The 24,984-nt window shown below is 47.1% G+C and overlaps 1 protein-coding gene across 1 annotated transcript in view; it reads left to right on the top strand.

Moving 5' to 3' along the window:
• Window positions 1-24,984, top strand: part of LOC130324280 (C-type lectin domain family 4 member M-like) — a gene marked incomplete at its 5' end in the record, with an annotated part of 86,434 nt that overhangs the window by 31,977 nt on the left and 29,473 nt on the right. Inside the window, one exon of the mRNA XM_056553230.1 lies at window positions 851-910. Coding sequence (XP_056409205.1) covers window positions 851-910 — 60 coding nt within the window. The remainder of the gene's footprint in view (window positions 1-850; window positions 911-24,984) is intronic.

Genomic DNA, 24,984 nt, shown 5'->3' on the forward strand with positions numbered 1-24,984 from the left:
TGTATTACATTTTTTAAATTACATGGGGAGTGTCTGTATTACATTTGCGATATTACATGCGGAGTTTATCCATTACATGTGTGATATTACATGAGGAGTGTCGGTAGTGTATGTGTGATATTACATGGATAATGTCTGTATTATATGTGTGATATTACATGGGGAGTGTCTGCATTACATTTGTGATATTACATGGGGAGTTTCTATATTACATGTGTGATATTACATGGGAAGTGTCTGCATTAAATGTGTGATATTATATGGGGAGTGTCTTTATTACATGTGTGATATTACATGGAGGAATGTCTGTATTACATGTATGATATTACATGGGGAGTGTCTGTATTACATGTGTGATATTACATGAGGAGTGTCTGTATTACATGTGTGTTATTACATGAGGAGTGTCTGTATTACATATGTGATATTACATGGGGAGTGTCTTTATTACATGTGTAATATTACATGAGTGTCTGTATTACATGTATGATATTACATGGGGAGTGTCTGTATTACATGTGTGATATTACATGAGGAGTGTCTGTATTACATGTGTGATATTAAAAGGGGAGTGTCTGTATTACATGTGTGATAATACATGGGGAGTGTCTGTATTACATGTGTGATATTACATGGGGAGTGTCTGGATTACATGTGTAATATTATATGGGGACTGTATAAGGTGTATTTGTATTCATGTCACTGTATGGAAATGGCTGTAGATATTGTATATCCCAAACTGTTGTATCCTCCATGTGACTATAAAGGAAAGAACAGAAATACTCAGGCTGTACATCATATATAACATGTCTACATCATTTATAAAATGTTTTCTGATCCTTTTCTACAGATAAAGACCTGAAGGAGATCAGTGCATCCTTGGAGCAGATCAAGTCATCAACAGCAAGAGGTAATGGAGGATCCACCAGGGGGGTATTAACCAATGTTATTGTCAGGATCTGGGTACTGTGAGGACACTGGTGGTGGATCCTCTGTGTCAGTGGGGTGATGACGTGGGCCGTACCAGGGGAACGGAGTCTAAGGGGTTACTGGTATTCACCAGAGCCCGCCGCAAAGCGGGATGGACTTGCTGCGGCAGGTAACCCCCAGGTCATTCCACCCGATAGCGACTCAACCCCGACTGACTGCAGAGATAGGCGCGGTACAAGGGATCAGGCAAGAGCAAGGTCGGACGTAGCAGAAGGTCAGGGCAGGCAGCAAGGATCGTAGTCAGGGGCACTTGCTTGGGACATACAAGGAACGCTTTCACTGGCACAATGACAACAAGATCCGGCAATAAAAGGAAGGGGAAGTGAGGTAATATAGACCAAGGCACAGGTGAAATTACTAATTTGGGCCAGGCGCCAATCAGCGGCGCACTGGCCCTATAAATCTCAGAGAGCCGGCGCGCGCGCCCTAGGGAGCGGGGCCGCGCACGCCGGGACTGGACAGACGGAGGACAGGTCCAATAAGCAGGCTGGGATGCGAACCGCGAGCGGGCGCGTCCCGCATCGCGGGTCGCATCCCCGCCAGAGACACTATCGCAGCGCTCCTGGTCAGCGGGTCTGACCGGGGCGCTGCAAGCAGGTAAGCGCAGCGAGCGCTCCGGGAGGCGTAACAGTACCCCCCCCCCCCCTTGGGTCTCCCCCTCTTTTTGGAACCCGAGAATTTGTGAATGAGGTCTTTGTCGAAGATGTTATCCTCGGGCTCCTACGACCTCTCCTCAGGACCGCAATTCTCCCAATCTAAGAGAATTTTTTTTTTACCTCTGACCGTCTTAGACACAAGAATTTCTTTAACATAGAAGACATCGGAGGAGCCGGAGACAGGAGCTGGAGCGACAACCTTGGGAGAGAAGCGGTTAAGGACATGCGGTTTAAGGAGAGAAACATGAAAAGCGTTAGGAATACGGAGAGAAGGGGGAAGAAGGAGTTTGTAGGAGACAGGGTTGATTTGGCACTTGATTTTAAAGGGTCCAAGATAACGTGGTCCCAGTTTATAACTGGGGACACGGAAGCGGATATACTTGGCGGAGAGCCACACTTTGTCTCCAGGAGCAAAGACAGGAGGAGTTCTTCTCTTTTTGTCGGCATGCTTCTTCATCCGGGATGAGGCCTGTAGGAGGGATTTTTGAGTCTCTTTCCAGGTGGTGGAGAAGTCCCGGGTAACTTCGTCAACAGCGGGCAAACCAGAAGGCGTGGGAGTGGGGAGGGGGGGAAGAGGGTGACGGCCGTACACCACAAAAAACGGGGATTTGGCGGAGGATTCAGAGTCCTTGAAATTGTACGAGAATTCAGCCCAGGGTAGAAAATCAGCCCAATCGTCCTGGCGGGAGGAAACAAAATGTCGCAAATAGTCACCTAGGATCTGATTAACTCTATCTACTTGCCCATTGGATTGGGGATGATAGGAAGAAGAGAAATTTAATTTGATTTTTAGTTGATTACAGAGAGCTCTCAAAAATTATCTATCCGAGACGATATGCGTGGGAAGCCCGTGAAGCCGAAAAATGTGCACAAAAAATTGCTTCGCCAACTGTGGCGCAGAAGGAAGGCCTGGAAGTGGAATAAAATGTGCCATCTTGGAGAAACGATCAACGACCACCCAGATGACTGTGTTGCCATGGGATAAAGGCAGGTCCGTTATAAAATCCATGGCAATCTGAGACCATGGTAGCTCAGGAACAGGCAGAGGATGAAGGAGACCGGCAGGCTTCTGGCGAGGAGTCTTGTCCCGGGCACAAACTGTACAGGCCCGAACGAAATCAGCGACATCTGCCTCCAGGGCAGGCCACCAATATAAACGAGAGATGAGTTAGATGGACTTCTTGACGCCAACATGGCCAGCGAGGTGCGAGGAATGTCCCCACCTGAGGATCTTGATGCGCTGGCGTGGAGGGACGAAAGTCTTTCCAGAAGGTGTTTGTCTGATAGAAGCTGGAGATGAGGAGATCAGACACTCTGTAGGAACAATGTGTTGCAGGGGGGCTTCCGATTCGGAAGCATCAGAGGAACGAGAAAGGGCGTCAGCCCTGATGTTTTTGTCAGCAGGGCGAAAATGAATCTCGAAGTTAAAACGGGCAAAAAACAACGACCACCTAGCCTGGCGTGGGTTCATCCGTTGGGCAGACTGGAGATACGAGAGATTCTTGTGATCCGTGTAGATGACAATCGGGTATTTGGAACCCTCCAGCAGGTGCCTCCATTCTTCGAGGGCTAGTTTAATGGCCAGAAGTTCCCGATCACCAATGGAGTAATTTTTTTCCGCCGGAGAGAAGGTTTTAGAAAAGAAACCACAAGTAATGTTATGTCCAGTAGAGTTTTTTTGTAGGAGTACGGCTCCGGCTCCAACCGAGGAGGCGTCCACCTCCAGCAAGAAGGGTTTAGATGGATCAGGTCTGGAGAGTACGGGAGCAGAAGCAAAGGCAGTTTTGAGACGATTGAATGCCACATCCGCTTGGGGAGGCCAGGACTTAGGGTTGGCGTTCTTCTTGGTTAGGGCAACAATCGGAGCCACAATGGTGGAAAAATGCGGAATAAACTGTCGGTAGTAATTGGCAAACCCCAAGAAGCGTTGGATAGCTCGGAGTCCGGAGGGGCGTGGCCAATCTAAAACAGCTGACAGTTTGTCTGGGTCCATTTGAAGTCCCTGGCCAAAGACTAAATAACCTAGAAAGGGAAGAGATTGGCATTCAAAGAGATATTTCTCTATCTTGGCAAATAATTGATTGTCACAGAGTCTCTGGAGCACTAGACAGACATGGCGGCGGGAAGAAAAAATCAAAATGTCGTCCAGGTAAACCACAACACAGGTATATAACAGATCCCAAAATATTTCATTCATGAAGTCCTGGAAGACAGCGGGGGCGTTGCAGAGCCCAAAGGGCATAACCAGATATTCAAAATGTCCGTCTCTGGTATTAAATGCGGTCTTCCACTCATCCCCTTTCCTGATGCGGATGAGATTATATGCGCCTCTTAAGTCCAATTTGGTGAAGATGTTAGCTGTCACGATGCCGGCTGGCAGGTAGTGGATCCTCTGTGCCAGAGAGGGATTGGCGTGGACCGTGCTAGTGGATCGGTTCTAAGTCACTACTGGTTTTCACCAGAGCCCGCCGCAAAGCGGGATGGTCTTGCTGCGGCGGTAGTGACCAGGTCGTATCCACTAGCAACGGCTCAACCTCTCTGGCTGCTGAAGATAGGCGCGGTACAAGGGAGTAGACAGAAGCAAGGTCGGACGTAGCAGAAGGTCGGGGCAGGCAGCAAGGATCGTAGTCAGGGGCAACGGCAGGAGGTCTGGAACACAGGCTAGGAACATACAAGGAACGCTTTCACTGGCACAATGGCAACAAGATCCGGCAGGGAAGTGCAGGGGAAGTGAGGTGATATAGGGAAGTGCACAGGTGAAGACACTAATTGGAATCACTGCGCCAATCAGCGGCGCAGTGGCCCTTTAAATCGCAAAGACCCGGCGCGCGCGCGCCCTAGGGAGCGGGGCCGCGCGCGCCGGGACAGGACCGAGGGAGAGCGAGTCAGGTACGGGAGCCGGGGTGCGCATCGCGAGCGGGCGCTACCCGCATCGTGAATCGCATCCCGGCTGGCAGCAGAATCGCAGCGCCCCGGGTCAGTGGATCTGACCGGAGCGCTGCAGCGGAGAGAGTGTAGCGAGCGCTCCGGGGAGGAGCGGGGACCCGGAGCGCTCGGCGTAACAGTACCCCCCCCCTTGGGTCTCCCCCTCTTTTTAGGGCCTGAGAACCTGAGGAGCAGACTTTTATCTAGGATGTTGTCCTCAGGTTCCCAGGATCTCTCTTCAGGACCACAACCCTCCCAGTCCACTAAAAAAAAAGTTTTCCCTCTGACCTTTTTAGAGGCTAAGATCTCTTTGACAGAGAAGATGTCCGAGGAGCCGGAAACAGGAGTGGGAGGAACAGATTTGGGAGAAAAACGGTTGAGGATGAGTGGTTTAAGAAGAGAGACGTGAAAGGCATTAGGGATACGAAGAGAAGGAGGAAGAAGAAGTTTGTAAGAGACAGGATTAATTTGACACAAAATTTTGAAAGGACCAAGATAGCGTGGTCCCAACTTGTAGCTAGGGACACGGAAGCGGACATATTTAGCGGAGAGCCATACCTTGTCTCCAGGGGAAAAAACGGGAGGAGCTCTTCTTTTCTTATCCGCGAACCTCTTCATGCGTGAAGAAGCCTGTAAGAGAGAATTTTGGGTCTCTCTCCATATAATGGAAAGGTCACGAGAAATTTCATCCACAGCGGGCAGACCAGAGGGCAAGGGGGTAGGGAGGGGGGGAAGAGGGTGACGGCCGTACACCACGAAAAATGGGGATTTGGAGGAAGATTCAGAGACTCTGAAGTTATACGAGAATTCGGCCCATGGAAGGAGATCTGCCCAGTCATCCTGGCGGGAGGAAACAAAATGTCGCAAATAATCACCCAAGACTTGGTTAATTCTTTCTACTTGTCCATTGGACTGGGGATGATATGCAGAAGAAAGACAGAGCCCTCCAGAATTTAGACACAAATTGGACGCCTCTATCCGAGACGATCTGCGTAGGCAACCCGTGAAGACGAAAAATGTGTACAAAAAATTGTTTAGCCAACTGAGGCGCTGAAGGAAGACCAGGAAGAGGGATGAAATGTGCCATTTTGGAGAATCGATCAACGACCACCCAAATAACAGTGTTGCCACGGGAAGGGGGTAAATCAGTAATAAAATCCATACCAATCAGAGACCAAGGCTGTTCGGGGACAGGCAGGGGATGAAGAAAACCAGCGGGCTTCTGGCGAGGAGTCTTATCCCGGGCACAGATAGTGCAGGCTCGCACAAAGTCCACAACATCCGTCTCCAGAGTCGGCCATGGATCCCGCTGAAGTTCCTCTGCCAGTTGTCGCTGACCTCACCACGGTGGTCGCCCAGCAGTCACAACAGATAGCGCAACAAGGCCAACAGCTGTCTCAACTGACCGTTATGCTACAACAGTTACTACCACAGCTTCAGCAGTCATCTCCTCCGCCAGCTCCTGCACCTCCTCCGCAGCGAGTGGCCGCTCCTGGGCTACGCCTATCCTTGCCGGATAAATTTGATGGGGACTCTAAGTTTTGCCGTGGCTTTCTTTCCCAATGTTCCCTGCATCTGGAGATGATGTCGGACCTGTTTCCCACTGAAAGGTCTAAGGTGGCTTTCGTAGTCAGCCTTCTGTCCGGAAAAGCCCTGTCATGGGCCACACCGCTCTGGGACCGCAATGATCCTGTCACTGCCTCTGTACACTCCTTCTTCTCGGAAGTCCGAAGTGTCTTTGAGGAACCTGCCCGAGCCTCTTCTGCTGAGACTGCCCTGTTGAACCTGGTCCAGGGTAATTCTTCCGTTGGCGAGTATGCCGTACAATTCCGTACTCTTGCTTCAGAATTGTCCTGGAATAATGAGGCCCTCTGCGCGACCTTTAAAAAAGGCCTATCCAGCAACATTAAAGATGTTCTGGCCGCACGAGAAATTCCTGCTAATCTACATGAACTTATTCACCTAGCCACTCGCATTGACATGCGTTTTTCCGAAAGGCGTCAGGAGCTCCGCCAAGATATGGACTCTGTTCGCACGAGGCGTTTCTTCTCCTCGGCTCCTCTCTCCTCTGGTCCCCTGCAATCTGTTCCTGTGCCTCCCGCCGTGGAGGCTATGCAGGTCGACCGGTCTCGCCTGACACCTCAAGAGAGGACACGACGCCGCATGGAGAACCTCTGCCTGTACTGTGCTAGTACCGAACACTTCCTGAGGGATTGTCCTATCCGTCCTCCCCGCCTGGAAAGACGTCCGCTGACTCCGCACAAAGGAGAGACAGTCCTTGATGTCTACTCTGCTTCTCCACGTCTTACTGTGCCTGTGCGGATGTCTGCCTCTGCCTTCTCCTTCTCTACCGTGGCCTTCTTGGACTCTGGATCTGCAGGAAATTTTATTTTGGCCTCTCTCGTCAACAGGTTCAACATCCCAGTGACCAGTCTCGCCAGACCCCTTTACATCAATTGTGTAAACAATGAAAGATTGGACTGTACCATACGCTTCCGCACGGAGCCCCTTCTAATGAGCATCGGATCTCATCACGAGAGGATTGAACTTTTGGTCCTCCCCAATTGCACCTCGGCAATTCTCCTTGGACTTCCCTGGCTTCAACTTCATTCCCCAACCCTGGATTGGTCCACTGGGGAGATCAAGAGTTGGGGGCCCTCTTGTTCCAAGGACTGTCTAAGACCGGTTCCCAGTAACCCTTGCCGTGACTCTGTGGTTCCCTCAGTAACCGGTCTCCCTAAGGCCTATATGGACTTCGCGGATGTTTTCTGCAAAAAACAAGCTGAGACTCTACCTCCTCACAGGCCTTATGATTGCCCTATCGACCTCCTCCCGGGTACTACTCCACCCCGGGGCAGAATTTATCCTCTCTCTGCCCCAGAGACTCTTGCCATGTCTGAGTATGTCCAGGAAAATTTAAAAAAGGGCTTTATCCGTAGATCCTCCTCTCCTGCCGGAGCTGGATTTTTCTTTGTGTCCAAAAAAGATGGCTCCCTACGTCCTTGCATTGACTACCGCGGTCTTAATAAAATCACGGTTAAGAACCGCTACCCCCTACCCCTCATCTCTGAACTCTTTGATCGCCTCCAAGGTGCCCACATCTTTACTAAATTGGACTTAAGAGGCGCCTATAACCTCATCCGCATCAGAGAGGGGGATGAGTGGAAAACGGCGTTTAACACCAGAGATGGACACTTTGAGTATCTGGTCATGCCCTTTGGCCTGTGCAACGCCCCTGCTGTCTTCCAAGACTTTGTCAATGAAATTTTTCGTGATCTGTTATACTCCTGTGTTGTTGTATATCTGGACGATATCCTAATTTTTTCTGCCAATCTAGAAGAACACCGCCAGCATGTCCGTATGGTTCTTCAGAGACTTCGTGACAATCAACTCTATGCCAAAATTGAGAAATGTCTGTTTGAATGCCAATCTCTTCCTTTTCTAGGATATTTGGTCTCTGGCCAGGGACTACAAATGGATCCAGACAAACTCTCTGCCGTCTTAGATTGGCCACGCCCCTCCGGACTCCGTGCTATCCAACGCTTTTTGGGGTTCGCCAATTATTACAGGCAATTTATTCCACATTTTTCTACCGTTGTGGCTCCTATCGTGGCTTTAACCAAAAAAAATGCCGATCCCAAGTCGTGGCCTCCTCAAGCGGAAGACGCCTTTAAACGACTCAAGTCTGCCTTTTCTTCGGCTCCCGTGCTCTCCAGACCTGACCCTTCCAAACCCTTCCTATTGGAGGTTGATGCCTCCTCAGTGGGAGCTGGAGCTGTTCTTTTACAAAAAAATTCTTCCGGGCATGCTGTCACTTGTGGTTTTTTTTCTAGGACCTTCTCTCCGGCGGAGAGGAACTACTCCATCGGGGATCGAGAGCTTCTAGCCATTAAATTAGCACTTGAGGAATGGAGGCATCTGCTGGAGGGATCAAGATTTCCAGTTATTATTTACACCGACCACAAGAACCTCTCCTACCTCCAGTCTGCCCAACGGCTGAATCCTCGCCAGGCCCGGTGGTCTCTGTTCTTTGCCCGATTTAATTTTGAGATTCACTTTCATCCTGCCGATAAGAACATTAGGGCCGATGCTCTCTCTCGTTCCTCGGATGCCTCAGAAGTTGAACTCTCTCCGCAACACATCATTCCACCTGACTGCCTGATCTCCACTTCTCCAGCCTCCATCAGGCAAACTCCTCCAGGAAAGACCTTTGTTTCTCCACGCCAACGCCTCGGAATCCTCAAATGGGGTCACTCCTCCCATCTCGCTGGTCATGGGGGCATCAAGAAATCTGTGCAACTCATCTCCCGCTTCTATTGGTGGCCGGATCTACTGTCACGATGCCGGCTGGCAGGTAGTGGATCCTCTGTGCCAGAGAGGGATTGGCGTGGACCGTGCTAGTGGATCGGTTCTAAGTCACTACTGGTGTTCACCAGAGCCCGCCGCAAAGCGGGATGGTCTTGCTGCGGCGGTAGTGACCAGGTCGTATCCACTAGCAACGGCTCAACCTCTCTGGCTGCTGAAGATAGGCGCGGTACAAGGGAGTAGACAGAAGCAAGGTCGGACGTAGCAGAAGGTCGGGGCAGGCAGCAAGGATCGTAGTCAGGGGCAACGGCAGGAGGTCTGGAACACAGGCTAGGAACATACAAGGAACGCTTTCACTGGCACAATGGCAACAAGATCCGGCAGGGAAGTGCAGGGGAAGTGAGGTGATATAGGGAAGTGCACAGGTGAAGACACTAATTGGAATCACTGCGCCAATCAGCGGCGCAGTGGCCCTTTAAATCGCAAAGACCCGGCGCGCGCGCGCCCTAGGGAGCGGGGCCGCGCGCGCCGGGACAGGACCGAGGGAGAGCGAGTCAGGTACGGGAGCCGGGGTGCGCATCGCGAGCGGGCGCTACCCGCATCGTGAATCGCATCCCGGCTGGCAGCAGAATCGCAGCGCCCCGGGTCAGTGGATCTGACCGGAGCGCTGCAGCGGAGAGAGTGTAGCGAGCGCTCCGGGGAGGAGCGGGGACCCGGAGCGCTCGGCGTAACATTAGCGCCACGTAGGCGGTCAAAGAGTTCCGAGATAAGAGGTAGGGGATAGCGTTTTTTTATAGTGATCTTATTTAAACCGCGGTAATCGATGCACGGCCGTAAGGAACCGTCTTTTTTGGAGACAAAGAAGAACCCTGCTCCGGCAGGGGATGAAGACTTGCGGATGAATCCCCTCTTTAAATTTTCCTGGATGTAGTCTGACATGGCTTGAGTCTCAGGAGCAGACAGAGGATAGATCCTGCCCCAGGGTGGAGTAGTACCAGGAAGGAGATCAATAGGGCTGTTACGCCGAGCGCTCCGGGTCCCCGCTCCTCCCCGGAGCGCTCGCTTCACTCTCGCTGCCGCAGCGCTCCGGGCAGCTCCACTGACTCGGTGCGCTGCGATACCGTCTCCAGCCGGGATGCGATTCGCGATGCGGGTGGCGCCCGCTCGCGATGCGCATCCCGGCTCCCGTACCTGACTCGCTCTCCGTCTGTCCTGTCCCGGCGCGCGCGGCCCCGCTCCCTAGGGCGCACGCGCGCCGGGTCTATGCGATTTAAAGGGCCACTGCGCCGCTGATTGGCGCAGTGGTTCCAATTAGTGTGTTCACCTGTGCACTCCCTATTTATACCTCACTTCCCCTTCACTCCCTCGCCGGATCTTGTTGCCATTGTGCCAGTGAAAGCGTTTCCTTGTGTGTTCCTAGCCTGTGTTCCAGACCTCCTGCCGTTGCCCCTGACTACGATCCTTGCTGCCTGCCCCGACCTTCTGCTACGTCCGACCTTGCTTCTGTCTACTCCCTTGTACCGCGCCTATCTTCAGCAGCCAGAGAGGTTGAGCCGTTGCTAGTGGATACGACCTGGTCACTACCGCCGCAGCAAGACCATCCCGCTTTGCGGCGGGCTCTGGTGAAAACCAGTAGTGACTTAGAACCGGTCCACTAGCACGGTCCACGCCAATCCCTCTCTGGCACAGAGGATCCACCTCCTGCCAGCCGGCATCGTGACAGTAGATCCGGCCATGGATCCCGCTGAAGTTCCTCTGCCAGTTGTCGCCGACCTCATCACGGTGGTCGCCCAGCAGTCACAACAGATAGCGCAACAAGGCCACCAGCTGTCTCAACTAACCGTGATGCTACAGCAGCTACTACCACAGCTTCAGCAATCATCTCCTCCGCCAGCTCCTGCACCTCCTCCGCAGCTAGTGGCCACTTCAGGCCTACGACTATCCTTGCCGGATAAATTTGATGGGGACTCTAAATTTTGCCGTGGCTTCCTTTCTCAATGTTCCCTGCACTTGGAGATGATGTCGGACCAGTTTCCCACTGAAAGGTCTAAGGTGGCTTTCGTAGTCAGCCTTCTGTCTGGAAAAGCTCTGTCGTGGGCTACACCGCTTTGGGACCGCAATGACCCCGTCACTGCCTCTGTACACTCCTTCTTCTTGGAAATTCGAAGTGTCTTTGAGGAACCTGCCCGAGCCTCTTCTGCTGAGACTGCCCTGTTGAACCTGGTCCAGGGTAATTCTTCCGTTGGCGAGTACGCCATACAATTCCGTACTCTTGCTTCAGAACTATCCTGGAATAACGAGGCCCTCTGCGCGACCTTTAAAAAAGGCCTATCCAGCAACATTAAAGATGTTCTGGCCGCACGAGAAATCCCTGCTAACCTACATGAACTCATTCATCTTGCCACTCGCATTGACATGCGTTTTTCCGAAAGGCGTCAGGAGCTCCGCCAGGATATGGACTTTGTTCGCACAAGGCGTTTTTTCTCCCCGGCTCCTCTCTCCTCTGGTCCCCTGCAATCCGTTCCTGTGCCTCCCGCCGTGGAGGCTATGCAGGTTGACCGGTCTCGCCTGACACCTCAAGAGAGGACACGACGCCGCATGGAGAATCTCTGCCTGTACTGTGCCGGTACCGAACACTTCCTGAAGGATTGTCCTATCCGTCCTCCCCGCCTGGAAAGACGTACACTGACCCCGCACAAAGGTGAGACAGCCCTTGATGTCAACTCTGCTTCTCCGCGTCTTACTGTGCCTGTGCGGGTATCCGCCTCTACCTTCTCCTTCTCTACTATGGCCTTCTTGGATTCCGGATCTGCAGGAAATTTTATTTTGGCCTCTCTCACCAACAGGTTCAACATCCCGCTGACCAGTCTCGCCAGACCTCTCTACATCAATTGTGTTAACAATGAAAGATTGGACTGTACCATACGTTTCCGCACGGAGCCCCTCCTAATGTGCATCGGATCTCACCATGAAAAAATTTAGTTTTTGGTCCTCCCCAATTGCACTTCCGAAATTCTCCTTGGACTACCCTGGCTTCAACACCACTCCCCTACCCTGGATTGGTCCACTGGGGAGATCAAGAGTTGGGGCCCCTCTTGTTCTAAGGACTGTCTTAAACCGGTTCCCAGTACTCCCTGCCGTGACCCTGTGGTGCCTCCTGTAACCGGTCTCCCTAAGGCCTATATGGACTTTGCGGATGTTTTTTGCAAAAAACAAGCTGAGACTTTACCTCCTCACAGGCCTTATGACTGTCCCATTGACCTCCTCCCGGGTACTACTCCACCCCGGGGCAGAATTTATCCTCTCTCTGTCCCAGAGACTCTTGCTATGTCTGAGTATATCCAGGAAAATTTAAAGAAGGGCTTTATCCGCAAATCTTCCTCTCCTGCCGGAGCCGGATTTTTCTTTGTGTCCAAAAAAGATGGCTCTCTACGTCCTTGCATTGACTACCGCGGTCTTAATAAAATCACTGTAAAAAACCGCTACCCCCTACCTCTCATCTCTGAACTCTTTGATCGCCTCCAAGGTGCCCACATCTTTACCAAACTGGACTTAAGAGGTGCCTATAATCTCATTCGCATCAGAGAGGGGGATGAATGGAAAACGGCATTTAACACCGGAGATGGACACTTTGAGTATCTGGTCATGCCCTTTGGCCTGTGCAACGCCCCTGCCGTCTTCCAAGACTTTGTTAATGAAATCTTTCGTGATCTCTTATATTCCTGTGTTGTTGTATATCTGGACGATATCCTGATTTTTTTTGCCAACCTAGAAGAACACCGCCAGCATGTCCGCATGGTTCTTCAGAGACTTCGTGACAATCAACTGTATGCCAAAATGGAGAAATGTCTGTTTGAATGTCAATCTCTTCCTTTCCTAGGATACTTGGTCTCTGGCCAGGGACTACAAATGGATCCAGACAAACTCTCTGCCGTCTTAGATTGGCCACGCCCCTCCGGACTTCGTGCTATCCAACGTTTTTTGGGGTTCGCCAATTATTACAGACAATTCATTCCACATTTTTCCACCATTGTGGCTCCTATCGTGGCTTTAACCAAAAAGAATGCCAATCCTAAGTCATGGCCTCCTCAAGCAGAAGACGCCTTTAAACAGCTCAAGTCTGCCTTTTCTTCGGCTCCCGTGCTCTCCAGACCTGACCCATCTAAACCCTTCCTATTGGAGGTTGATGCCTCCTCTGTAGGAGCTGGAGCGGTCCTTCTACAGAAAAATTCTTCCGGGCATGCTGTTACTTGTGTTTTTTTTTCTAGGACCTTCTCTCCAGCTGAGAGGAACTACTCCATCGGGGACCGAGAGCTTCTAGCCATTAAATTAGCACTTGAGGAATGGAGGCATCTGTTGGAGGGATCAAGATTTCCAGTTATTATTTACACCGATCACAAGAACCTCTCCTATCTCCAGACTGCCCAACGGCTGAATCCTCGCCAGGCCAGGTGGTCTCTGTTCTTTGCCCGATTTAATTTTGAAATTCACTTTCGGCCTGCCGATAAGAACATTAGGGCCGATGCTCTCTCTCGTTCCTCGGATGCCTCGGAAGTAGAGCTCTCTCCGCAACACATCATTCCACCTGACTGCCTGATCTCCACTTCTCCAGCCTCCATCAGGCAAACTCCTCCAGGGAAGACCTTCGTTTCTCCACGCCAACGCCTCGGAATCCTCAATTGGGGTCACTCCTCCCATCTCGAAGGTCATGCGGGTATCAAGAAATCCGTGCAACTCATCTCTCGTTTCTATTGGTGGCCGACTCTGGAGACGGATGTTGTGGATTTTGTACGAGCCTGCACTGTTTGTGCCCGGGATAAGACTCCTCGCCAGAAGCCCGCTGGTCTTCTTCATCCTCTGCCTGTCCCCGAACAGCCTTGGTCTCTGATTGGTATGGACTTTATTACGGACTTACCCCCATCCCGTGGCAACACTGTTGTTTGGGTGGTCGTTGATCGATTCTCCAAGATGGCACATTTCATCCCTCTTCCTGGTCTTCCTTCAGCGCCTCAGTTGGCAAAACAATTTTTTGTACACATTTTTCGTCTTCACGGGTTGCCCACGCAGATCGTCTCGGATAGAGGCGTCCAATTCGTGTCAAAATTCTGGAGGGCTCTCTGTAAACAACTCAAGATTAAATTAAACTTTTCCTCTGCATATCATCCTCAATCCAATGGGCAAGTAGAAAGAATTAACCAGGTCCTGGGTGATTATTTACGCCATTTTGTTTCCTCCCGCCAGGATGACTGGGCAGATCTTCTACCATGGGCCGAATTTTCGTATAACTTCAGAGTCTCTGAATCCTCCTCCAAATCCCCATTTTTTGTGGTGTACGGCCGTCACCCTCTTCCCCCCCTCCCTACTCCCTTGCCCTCTGGTTTGCCCGCTGTGGATGAAATTTCTCGTGATCTTTCCACCATATGGAAAGAGACCCAAAATTCTCTTTTACAGGCCTCATCACGCATGAAGAAGTTTGCTGATAGAAAAAGAAGAGCTCCTCCCATTTTTTCTCCCGGAGACAAGGTATGGCTCTCCGCTAAATATGTCCGCTTCCGTGTCCCTAGCTACAAATTGGGACCACGCTATCTTGGTCCTTTCAAAATCTTGTGCCAGATTAATCCTGTCTCTTACAAACTTCTTCTTCCTCCTTCTCTTCGAATTCCTAATGCCTTTCACGTTTCTCTTCTTAAACCACTTATCATCAATCGTTTCTCTCCTAAGTTTGTTTCTCCCACTCCTGTTTCCGGCTCCTCGGACATCTTCTCCGTTAAAGAGATACTGGCCTCCAAGAAGGTCAGAGGGAAAACCTTTTTCCTGGTCGATTGGGAGGGTTGTGGTCCTGAAGAGAGATCCTGGGAACCTGAGGACAATATCCTAGACAAAAGTCTGCTCCTCAGGTTCTCAGGCTCTAAGAAGAGGGGGAGACCCAAGGGGGGGGGTACTGTTACGCCGAGCGCTCCGGGTCCCCGCTCCTCCCCGGAGCGCTCGCTTCACTCTCGCTGCCGCAGCGCTCCGGGCAGCTCCACTGACCCGGTGCGCTGCGATACCGTCTCCAGCCGGGATGCGATTCGCGATGCGGGTGGCGCCCGCTCGCGATGCGCATCCCGGCTCCCGTACCTGACTCGCTCTCCGTCTGTCCTGTCCCGGCGCGCGCGGCCCCGCTCCCTAGGGCGCGCGCGCGCCGGGTCTCTGCGATTTAAAGGGCCACTGCGCCGCTGATTGGCGCAGTGGTTCCAATTAGTGTGTTCACCTGTGCACTCCCTATTTATACCTCACTTCCCCTTCACTCCCTCGCCGGATCTTGTTGCCATTGTGCCAGTGAAAGCGTTTCCTTGTGTGTTCCTAGCCTGTGTTCCAGACCTCCTGCCGTTGCCCCTGACTACGATCCTTGCTGCCTGCCCCGACCTTCTGCTACGTCCGACCTTGCTTCTGTCTACTCCCTTGTACCGTGCCCATCTTCAGCAGCCAGAGAGGTTGAGCCGTTGCTAGTGGATACGACCTGGTCACTACCGCCGCAGCAAGACCATCCCGCTTTGCGGCGGGCTCTGGTGAAAACCAGTAGTGACTTAGAACCGGTCCACTAGCACGGTCCACGCCAATCCCTCTCTGGCACAGAGGATCCACCTCCTGCCAGCCGGCATCGTGACAAGGGCAGTCATAAGGCCTGTGAGGAGGCAAAGTCTCTGCCCGTTTTTTGCAAAAAACATTGGCATAGTCCTGATAGGCCTTGGGGAGACCTGGTATAGGAGGAGCCTGACGGGACTTTTGACTGACGGGACTGGGAGCAGACGTGAGGCTTTTTATGTGGCAAGAAGCACCCCAGCTCTTGATCTCCCCGGTGGTCCAGTCAAGGGTAGGAGAATGGCGTTGGAGCCAAGGCAAGCCGAGGAGAATTTCAGAAGTGCAGTTAGAGAGGACCAGAAATTCAATTTTTTCGTGATGAGGTCCAATGCACATTATCAGGGGTTCTGTGCGGTAACGCACAGTGCAGTCTAATTTTTCTCCATTAACTGAAGCAATATAGAGAGTTCTGGCGAGACTGATCACTGGGATGTTGAACCTGTTAACGAAAGAGGCCAAAATAAAATTTCCTGCAGAGCCTGAATCCAAGAAGGCCACAGCTGAGAAGGAGGAGTTAGCAGAAGAAGAAATTCGCACAGGCACAGTAAGACGTGGAGAAGCAGAGTTCACACCTAGAGCTGTCTCACCTTTGTGCGGAATCGGAGTGCGTCTTTCCAGACGTGGAGGACGGATAGGACAATCCTTCAGGAAGTGTTCGGTACTGGCACAGTACAAGCATAAGTTCTCATTGCGGCGGCGTGTCCTCTCTTGAGGTGTCAGGCGAGACCGGTCTACTTGCATAGCCTCCACGTCAGAAGGCACAGGAACGGATTGCAGCGGACTAGAGAAGAGAGGAGCCGGGGAGAGAAATCGCCTAGTGCGAACAAAGTCCACATCCTGACGGAGCTCCTGGCGTCTTTCGGAAAAACGCATGTCAATGCGGGTGGCCAAATGGATAAGTTCATGCAGGTTGGCAGGAATTTCTCGTGCGGCCAGCACATCTTTGATGTTACTGGATAGGCCTTTTTTAAAGGTCGCGCAGAGGGCCTCGTTGTTCCAAGATAATTCAGAGGCGAGGGTATGAAATTGGATGGCATATTCGCCTACAGAAGAATTTCCTTGGACAAGGTTCAGCAAGGCAGTTTCAGCAGAAGAGGCTCGGGCTGGTTCCTCGAAGACACTACAAACCTCAGCGAAGAAGGACTGAACAGTGTCAGTGACAGGATCATTGCGGTCCCAGAGCGGTGTGGCCCATGACAAGGCCTTCCCAGACAGGAGACTAACCACGAAAGCCACCTTTGACCGTTCAGTAGGAAATTGGTCCAACATCATCTCCAAATGCAGGGAACATTGTGAGAGAAAACCACGGCATAGTTTAGAGTCCCCATCAAATTTGTCCGGCAGGGACAAGCGGAGGCTGGATGCGGCCACTCACTGCGGAGGGAGTGCAGGAGCTGGCGGAGGAGATGGTTGCTGTAGCTGTGGTAAAAGCTGTTGTAGCATCACAGTCAGTTGAGACAGCTGATGACCTTGTTGCTCTCTCTGTTGCGACTGCTGGGCGACCACCGTGGTAAGGTCAGCGACAACTGGCAGCGGGACCTCAGCGGGATCCATGGCCGGATCTACTGTCAGGATCCGGGTACTGAGAGGATACTGGTAGTGGATCCTCTGTGTCAGTGGGGTGATGACGTGGGCCGTACCAGGGGAACGGAGTCCAAGGGGTTACTGGTATTCACCAGAACCCGCCGCAAAGCGGGATGGACTTGCTGCGGCAGGTAACCCCCAGGTCGTTCCATCCGATAGCGACTCAACCCCGACTGACTGCTGAGATAGGCGCGGTACAAGGGATTAGGCAAGAGCAAGGTCGGACGTAGCAGAAGGGCAGGCAGCAAGGATCGTAGTCAGGGGCAACGGCAAGAGGTCTGGAACACTGGCTTGGGACATACAAGGAACGCTTTCACTGGCACAATGACAACAAGATCCGGCAATACAGGGAAGGGGAAGAGAGGTAATATAGACCAAGGCACAGGTGAAATTACTAATTTGGGCCAGGCGCCAATCAGCGGCGCACTGGCCCTTTAAATCGCAAAGAGCCAGCGCGCGAGCCCTAGGGAGCAGGGCCGCGCGCGCCGGGACTGGACAGACGGGGGACAGGTCAGGTAAGCAGGCTGGGATGCGAACCGCGAGCGGGCGCATCCCGCATCGCGGGTCGTATCACCGCCAGAGACAGTATCGCAGCGCTCCAGGTCAGCGGGTCTGACCGCAGCGCTGCGAGCAGGTAAACGCTGCGAGCGCTCCGGGGAGGAGCGGGAAACTGGAGCGCTCGGCGTAAAAGTTATCCTACCTGTATGTTTCCTTTCCTCTGGTCCAAAGGCAGCACACCAATAAAACATCTGTGCTTCCTGAGGACAAAGAGGAAAATATAAACTACATGAAAATATTTTCTGGAGATTTATCAAAACCTGTTTAAAGGAAAAATGACACAGTAGCCCATAGAAGCCAATCAGATCGCTTCTTTCATTTTACAGAGCCCTTGTTAAAAATGAAAGAAGTGAGTTGATTGGTTTCTATGGGCAAATTTTCCTTTGAACAGGTTTTGATAAATCTCCCTCTATGGGTTGTATATTACATGGGGAACATTTGAATTACATGTCTAATATTACATGGGGAGTGTCTATATTACATATGTGATGTTACATAGGGATTGTCTGTATTACATGTGTGATATTACATGGGGATTGTCTGTATGACATGTGTGTTATTACATGGAGATTGTCTGTATAACATGTGTGTTATTATATGGGGAGTGTCTGTATTACATCTGTGATATTACATGGGGAGTGTCTGTATTACATCTGTGATATTACATGGGGAATGTCTTTATTACATGTGTGATATTACCTGAGGAGTGTCTATATTACATTTTGGATATTACATGGGGAATGTCTGTATTACATTTTTGATATTACATGGGCAGTGTCTGTATTACATCTGTGATATTACATGGGGAGTGTCTGTATTACATTTTTGATATTACATGGGCAGTGTCTGTATTACATCTGTGATATTACATGAGGAGTGTCTGTATTACATGTGTGATATTACATGGGGAGTGTCTATATTACATTTTTGATATTACATGGATTAATGTCTGCATTACATGTGTGATATTACACATGTGTGATATTACATGGGGAGTGTCTGTATTACATTTTTGATATTACATGGGCAGTGTCTGTATTACATCTGTGATATTACATGAGGAGTGTCTGTATTACATTTGTTATATTACATGAGGAGTGTCTGTATTACATGTGTGATATTACATGGATTAATGTCTGCATTACATGTGTGATATTACATGGGAACTGTCTGTATTAAATGTGTGATATTACAAGGGGAGTGTCTGTATTATATTTGAGATATTACATGAGGAGTGTCTGTATTAATTGTGTGATATTACATGGGGAATGTCTCTATTACATGTGTGATATTTTATGGGCAGTGTCTGTATTACATGTGTGATATTACATCGGGAGTGTCTATATTACATTTTTGATATTACATGGGCAGTGTCTGTATTACATGTGTGATATTACAAGGGGAGTGCCTATATTACATGTGTGATATTACATGAGGAGTGTCTGTATTACATGTGGGATATTACATGGGCAGTGTCTGTATTACATGTGTGATATTACATGAGGAGTGCCTGTATTAAATGTGTGATATTACATGGGGAGTAGTCTGTATTACATGTGTAATAGTACATGGGGAGTGTCTGAATTACATGTGTGATATTACATGGGAATTGTCTGTATTACATGTGTGATATTACATGAGGAGTGTCTGTATTACATGTGTGATATTACATGAGGAGTGTCTTTATTACATGTGTTATATTACAAGGGAATTGTCTGTATTACATGTGTGATATTACATGGGAAGTGTCTGTATTACATGCATGATATTATATAAGGAGTGTCTGTAGTACATGTGTGATATTATATAAGGAGTATCTGTTTTACATGTGGAATATTACGTGGGGAGGGTCTGTATTACATGTGTGATATAACATGTGGAATGTCTGTATTACATGTGTGATATTACATGAGGAATGTCTGTATTAAATGTGTGATATTACATGAGTAGCGTCTGTATTACATGTGTGATATTACATGGGGAGTGTCTGTATTACATGTGTGATATTACATGGGGAGTGTATGTATTGCAGGTGTGATATTACATGGGGACTGTCTGTATTACATGTGTGAGATTACATGAGGAGTGTCTGCATTACATGAGTGATATTACATGTGAATTGTCTGTATTACATGTATGATATTATATGGGGAGTGTCTGTATTACATGTGTGATATTACATGTGGAGTGTCAGTATTACATGTATGATATTACATGGGGAGTGTCTGTATTACATGTGAGATATTACATGAGGAGTGTCTGTATTACATGTGTGATATTACATGGGGAGTGTCTGCATTACATGTGTGATATTACATGGGAAGTGTCTGTATTACATGTGTGATATTACATAGGGTGTTTCTGTAGTACATGTATGATATTATATAAGGAGTATCTGTTTTACATGTGGGATATTACGTGGGGAGGGTCTGTATTAAATTTGTGATATTACATGGGGAGTATCTGTATTACATTTGTGATATAACATGAGGAGTGTCTGTATTACATTTTTTATATTACATGGGAAGTGTCAGTATTACGTGTGTGATATTATAGGAGGAGTGTCTGTATTACATGTGTGATATTATAGGAGGAATGTCTGTATTACATGTGTGATATTACATGGGGATTGTCTGTATTACATGTGTGATATTACATGGTGAGTGTCTCTATTACATGTCTAATATTACATGAGGAGTGTTTGTATTACATGTGTGATATTACATGGATAATATCTGTATTACAATGGGATATTACAGTGGGAGTGTCTGTATTACATGTGTGATATTACATGAGGAATGTCTGTATTACATGTGATCATTTATGGGCAGTGTCTGTATTACATGTGTGATATTACATGGGGAGTGTCTGTATTACATATGTGATATTACATGGGGAGTGTCTGTATTACATGTGTGATATTATATGACGAGTGACCATATTACATGTGTGATATTACATGAGGAGTGCCTGTATTACATGTGTGATATTACTTGGGAAGTGTCTGTGTTACATGTGTGATATTACATCAGGAGTGTCTTTATTACATGTGTGATATTATATGAGGAGTGTCAGTATTAAATGTGTGATATTACTTGGGGAGTGTCTGTATTACATGTGTGATATTACATGGGGAGTGTCTGTATTACATGTGGGATATTACAAGGGGAGTGTCTATATTACATGTGTGATATTACATGAGGAGTGTCTGTATTACATGTGTGAGATTACTTGGGGAGTGTCTGTATTACCTGTGTGATATTACATGAGGAGTGTCTGTATTACATGTGTAATAGTACATGGGGAGTGTCTGCATTACATGTGTGATATTACATGGGAATTGTCTGTATTACATGTGTGATATTACATGGGAAGTGTCTGTACTACATGCATGATATTATATAAGGAGTGTCTGAATTACATGTGTGATATTACATAGGGTGTTTCTGTAGTACATGTGCGATATTATATAAGTAGTATCTGTTTTACATGTGGGATATTACGTGGGGAGGGTCTGCATTAAATTAGTGATATTACATGGGGAATGTCTGTATTACATGTGGGATAATTCATGGGGATTGTCTGTATTACATGTGTGATATTACATGTGGAATGTCTGTATTACATGTGTGAGATTACTTGGGGAGTGTCTGTATTACCTGTGTGATATTACATGAGGAGTGTCTGTATTACATGTGTGATATTACATGGGGAGTGTCTGCATTACATGTGTGATATTACATGGGAATTGTCTGTATTACATGTGTGATATTACATGACGAGTGTCTGTATTACATGTGTGATATTACATGAGGAGTGTATTTATTACATGTGTGATATTACATAGGGTGTTTCTGTAGTACATGTGCGATATTATATAAGTAGTATCTGTTTTACATGTGGGATATTACGTGGGGAGGGTCTGTATTACATTTGTGATATTACATGGGGAATGTCTGTATTACATGTGGGATAATTCATGGGGATTGTCTGTATTACATGTGTGATATAACATGTGGAATGTCTGTATTACATGTGTGATATTACATGAGGAGTGTCTGTATTACATGTGTGATATAACATGGGGAGTGTCTGTATTACATGTGTGATATTACATGAGGAGCGTCTGTATTACATGTGTGATATTACGTGGGGAGTGTCTGTATTACATGTGTGATATTACATGGGGAGTGTATGTATTGCAGGTGTGATATTACATGGGTACTGTCTGTATTACATGTGTAATAGTACATGGGGAGTGTCTGCATTACATGTGTGATATTACATGGGAATTGTCTGTATTACATGTGTGATATTATATGGGGAGTGTCTTTATTACATGTGTGATATTACATGGAGGAATGTCTGTATTACATGTATGATATTACATGGGGAGTGTCTGTATTACATGTGAGATATTACATGAGGAGTTTCTGTATTACATGTGTGATATTACATGGGGAGTGTCTGCATTACATGTGTGATATTACATGGGAAGTGTCTGCATTACATGCGTGATATTACTTGAGGAGTGTTTATATTATACGTGTGATATCACATGGAGAGTGTCTGTATTACATGTGTGATATTACATAGGGTGTTTCTGTAGTACATATGTGATATTATATAAGGAGTATCTGTTTTACATGTGGGATATTTCGTGGGGAGGGTCTGTATTAAATTTGTGATATTACATGGGGAGTATATGTATTACATGTGATATTACATGGAGGAGTGTCTGTATAACATTTGTGACATAACATGAGGAGTATCTGTATTACATTTTTTATATTACATGGGAAGTGTCAGTATTACATGTGTGATATTATAGGAGGAGTGTCTGTATTACATGTGTGATATTACATGGGAGTGTCTGTATTACATGTGTGATATTACATGGGGAGTGTCTCTATTACATGTGTGATATTACATGGATAATGTCTGTATTACAATGGGATATTACAGTGGGAGTGTTTGTATTACATGTGTGATATTACATCAGGAATGTCTGTATAACATGTGATCATTTATGGGCAGTGTCTGTATTACATGTGTGATATTACATGGGGAGTGTCTATATTACATTTTTGATATTACATGGGGAGTGTCTCTATTACATGTGTGATATTACATGGGGAGTGTCTATATTACATTTTTGATATTACATGGGGAATGTCTTTATTACATTTGTGATATTACATGCGGAGTTTATCCATTACATGTGTGATATTACATGAGGAGTGTCTGTAGTACATGTGTGATATTACATGCAGAGTTTATCCATTACATGTGTGATATTGCATGGATAATGTCTGTATTACATGTGTGATATTACATGTTGAGTGTCTGTATTACATTTGTGATATTACATGAGGATTGTCTGTATTACATGTGTGATATTACATGAGGAGTGTCTGTTGTACATTTGTGATATTACATGAGGAGTTTCTGTATTACATGTGGGATATTACATGGAGGAGTGTCTGTATTACATGTGTGATATTACATGAGGACTGTCTGCCTTACATGTGTGATATTACATGGATAATGTCTAAATTACATTTGTGATATTGCATGAAGAGTGTCTTTATTACATGTGTGATATTACATGAGGAGTGTCTGTATTACATGTGTGAAATTACATGGGGAGTGTCTGTTTTACATTTGTTATATTATATGGGGAGTGACTGTATTACATGTGTGATATTATATAAGGAGTATCTGTATTGCATGTGTGATATTACATGGGCAGTGTCTGTATTACATGTATTATATTATATGGGGAGTGTCTTTATTACATGTGTGATATTACATGAGGAGTGTCTATATTATGTGTGTGATATTACATAGGGTGTTTCTGTAGTACATGTGTGATATTATATAACGTGTATCTGTTATACATGTGGGAAATTACGTGGGGAGTGTCTGTATTACATGTGATATTACATGGAGGAGTGTCTGTATTAAATGTGTGATATAACATGAGGAGTATCTATATTAAATGTGTGATATTGCAGGAGCAGTGTCTGTATTACATGTGTGATATTACATGAGGAGTGTCTGTATTACATATGTAATATTACATGAAGAGTGTCTGTACTACATGTGTGATATTACACGTGGAGTGTCTGTATTACATGTGTGATATTACATGATCAGTGTCTGTATTACATGTGTGATATTACATGGACATTGTCTGTATTACATGTGTGATATTACATGAGGAGTGTCTGTATTACATGTGTGATATTACATGAGGAGTGTCTGTATTACATGTGTGATATTACAAGGGGATTGTCTTTATTACATGTGTGATATTACATGATCAGTGTCTGTATTACATGTGTGATATTACATGGACATTGTCTGTATTACATGTGTGATATTACATGAGGAGTGTCTGTATTACATGTGTGATATTACATGAGGAGTGTCTGTATTACATGTGTGATATTACAAGGGGATTGTCTTTATTACATGTGTGATATTACATGAGGAGTGTCTGTATTACATGTGTGAGATTACTTGTGGAGTGTCTGTATTACATGTGTGAAAGTACATGAGGAGTGTCTGTATTACATGTGTGAAATTACTTGGGGAGTGTCTATATTACATGTGTGATATTACATGAGGAGTGTCTGTATTACATGTGTGAGATTACTTGGGGAGTGTCTGTATTACATGTGTGAAAATACATGAGGAGTGTCTGTATTACATTTGTGAAATTACTTGGGGAGTGTCTGTATTACATGTGTGATATTACATGGGGAGTGTCTGTATTACATGTGTGATATTATATGGGGAGTGTCTGTATTACATGTTCGATATTACATTAGGAGTGTCTGTATTTCACGTGTGATATTACATGAGGAGTGCCTGTATTAAGTGTGTTATATTACATGAGGAGTGTCTGTATTACATGTGTGATATTACTTGGGGAGTGTCTGTATTACATGTGTGATATTATATGAAGAGTGTCTGTATTACATGTGTGATATTACTTGGGGAGTGTCTGTATTACATGTGTGATATTACATCAGGAGTGTCATTATTACATGAGTGATATTATATAAGGAGTGTCTGTATTACATGTGGGATATTACATGAGGAGTGTCTGTATTACATGTGTGATATCACATGAAGAGTGTCTATATTACATGTGTGATATTACATGAGGAGTGCCTGTATTACATGTGTGAGATTACTTGGGGAGTGTCTATATTACCTGTGTAATAGTACATGGGGAGTCTCTGTATTACGTGTGTAATCTTACATGTAGAGTGTCTGTATTATATGTGTGATATTACATGAGGAGTGTCTGTATTACATGTGTAATCTTACATGT

This window comes from Hyla sarda, unplaced genomic scaffold (genome assembly GCF_029499605.1).
Source record: "Hyla sarda isolate aHylSar1 unplaced genomic scaffold, aHylSar1.hap1 scaffold_262, whole genome shotgun sequence".
Taxonomy (NCBI): Eukaryota; Metazoa; Chordata; class Amphibia; order Anura; family Hylidae; genus Hyla; species Hyla sarda.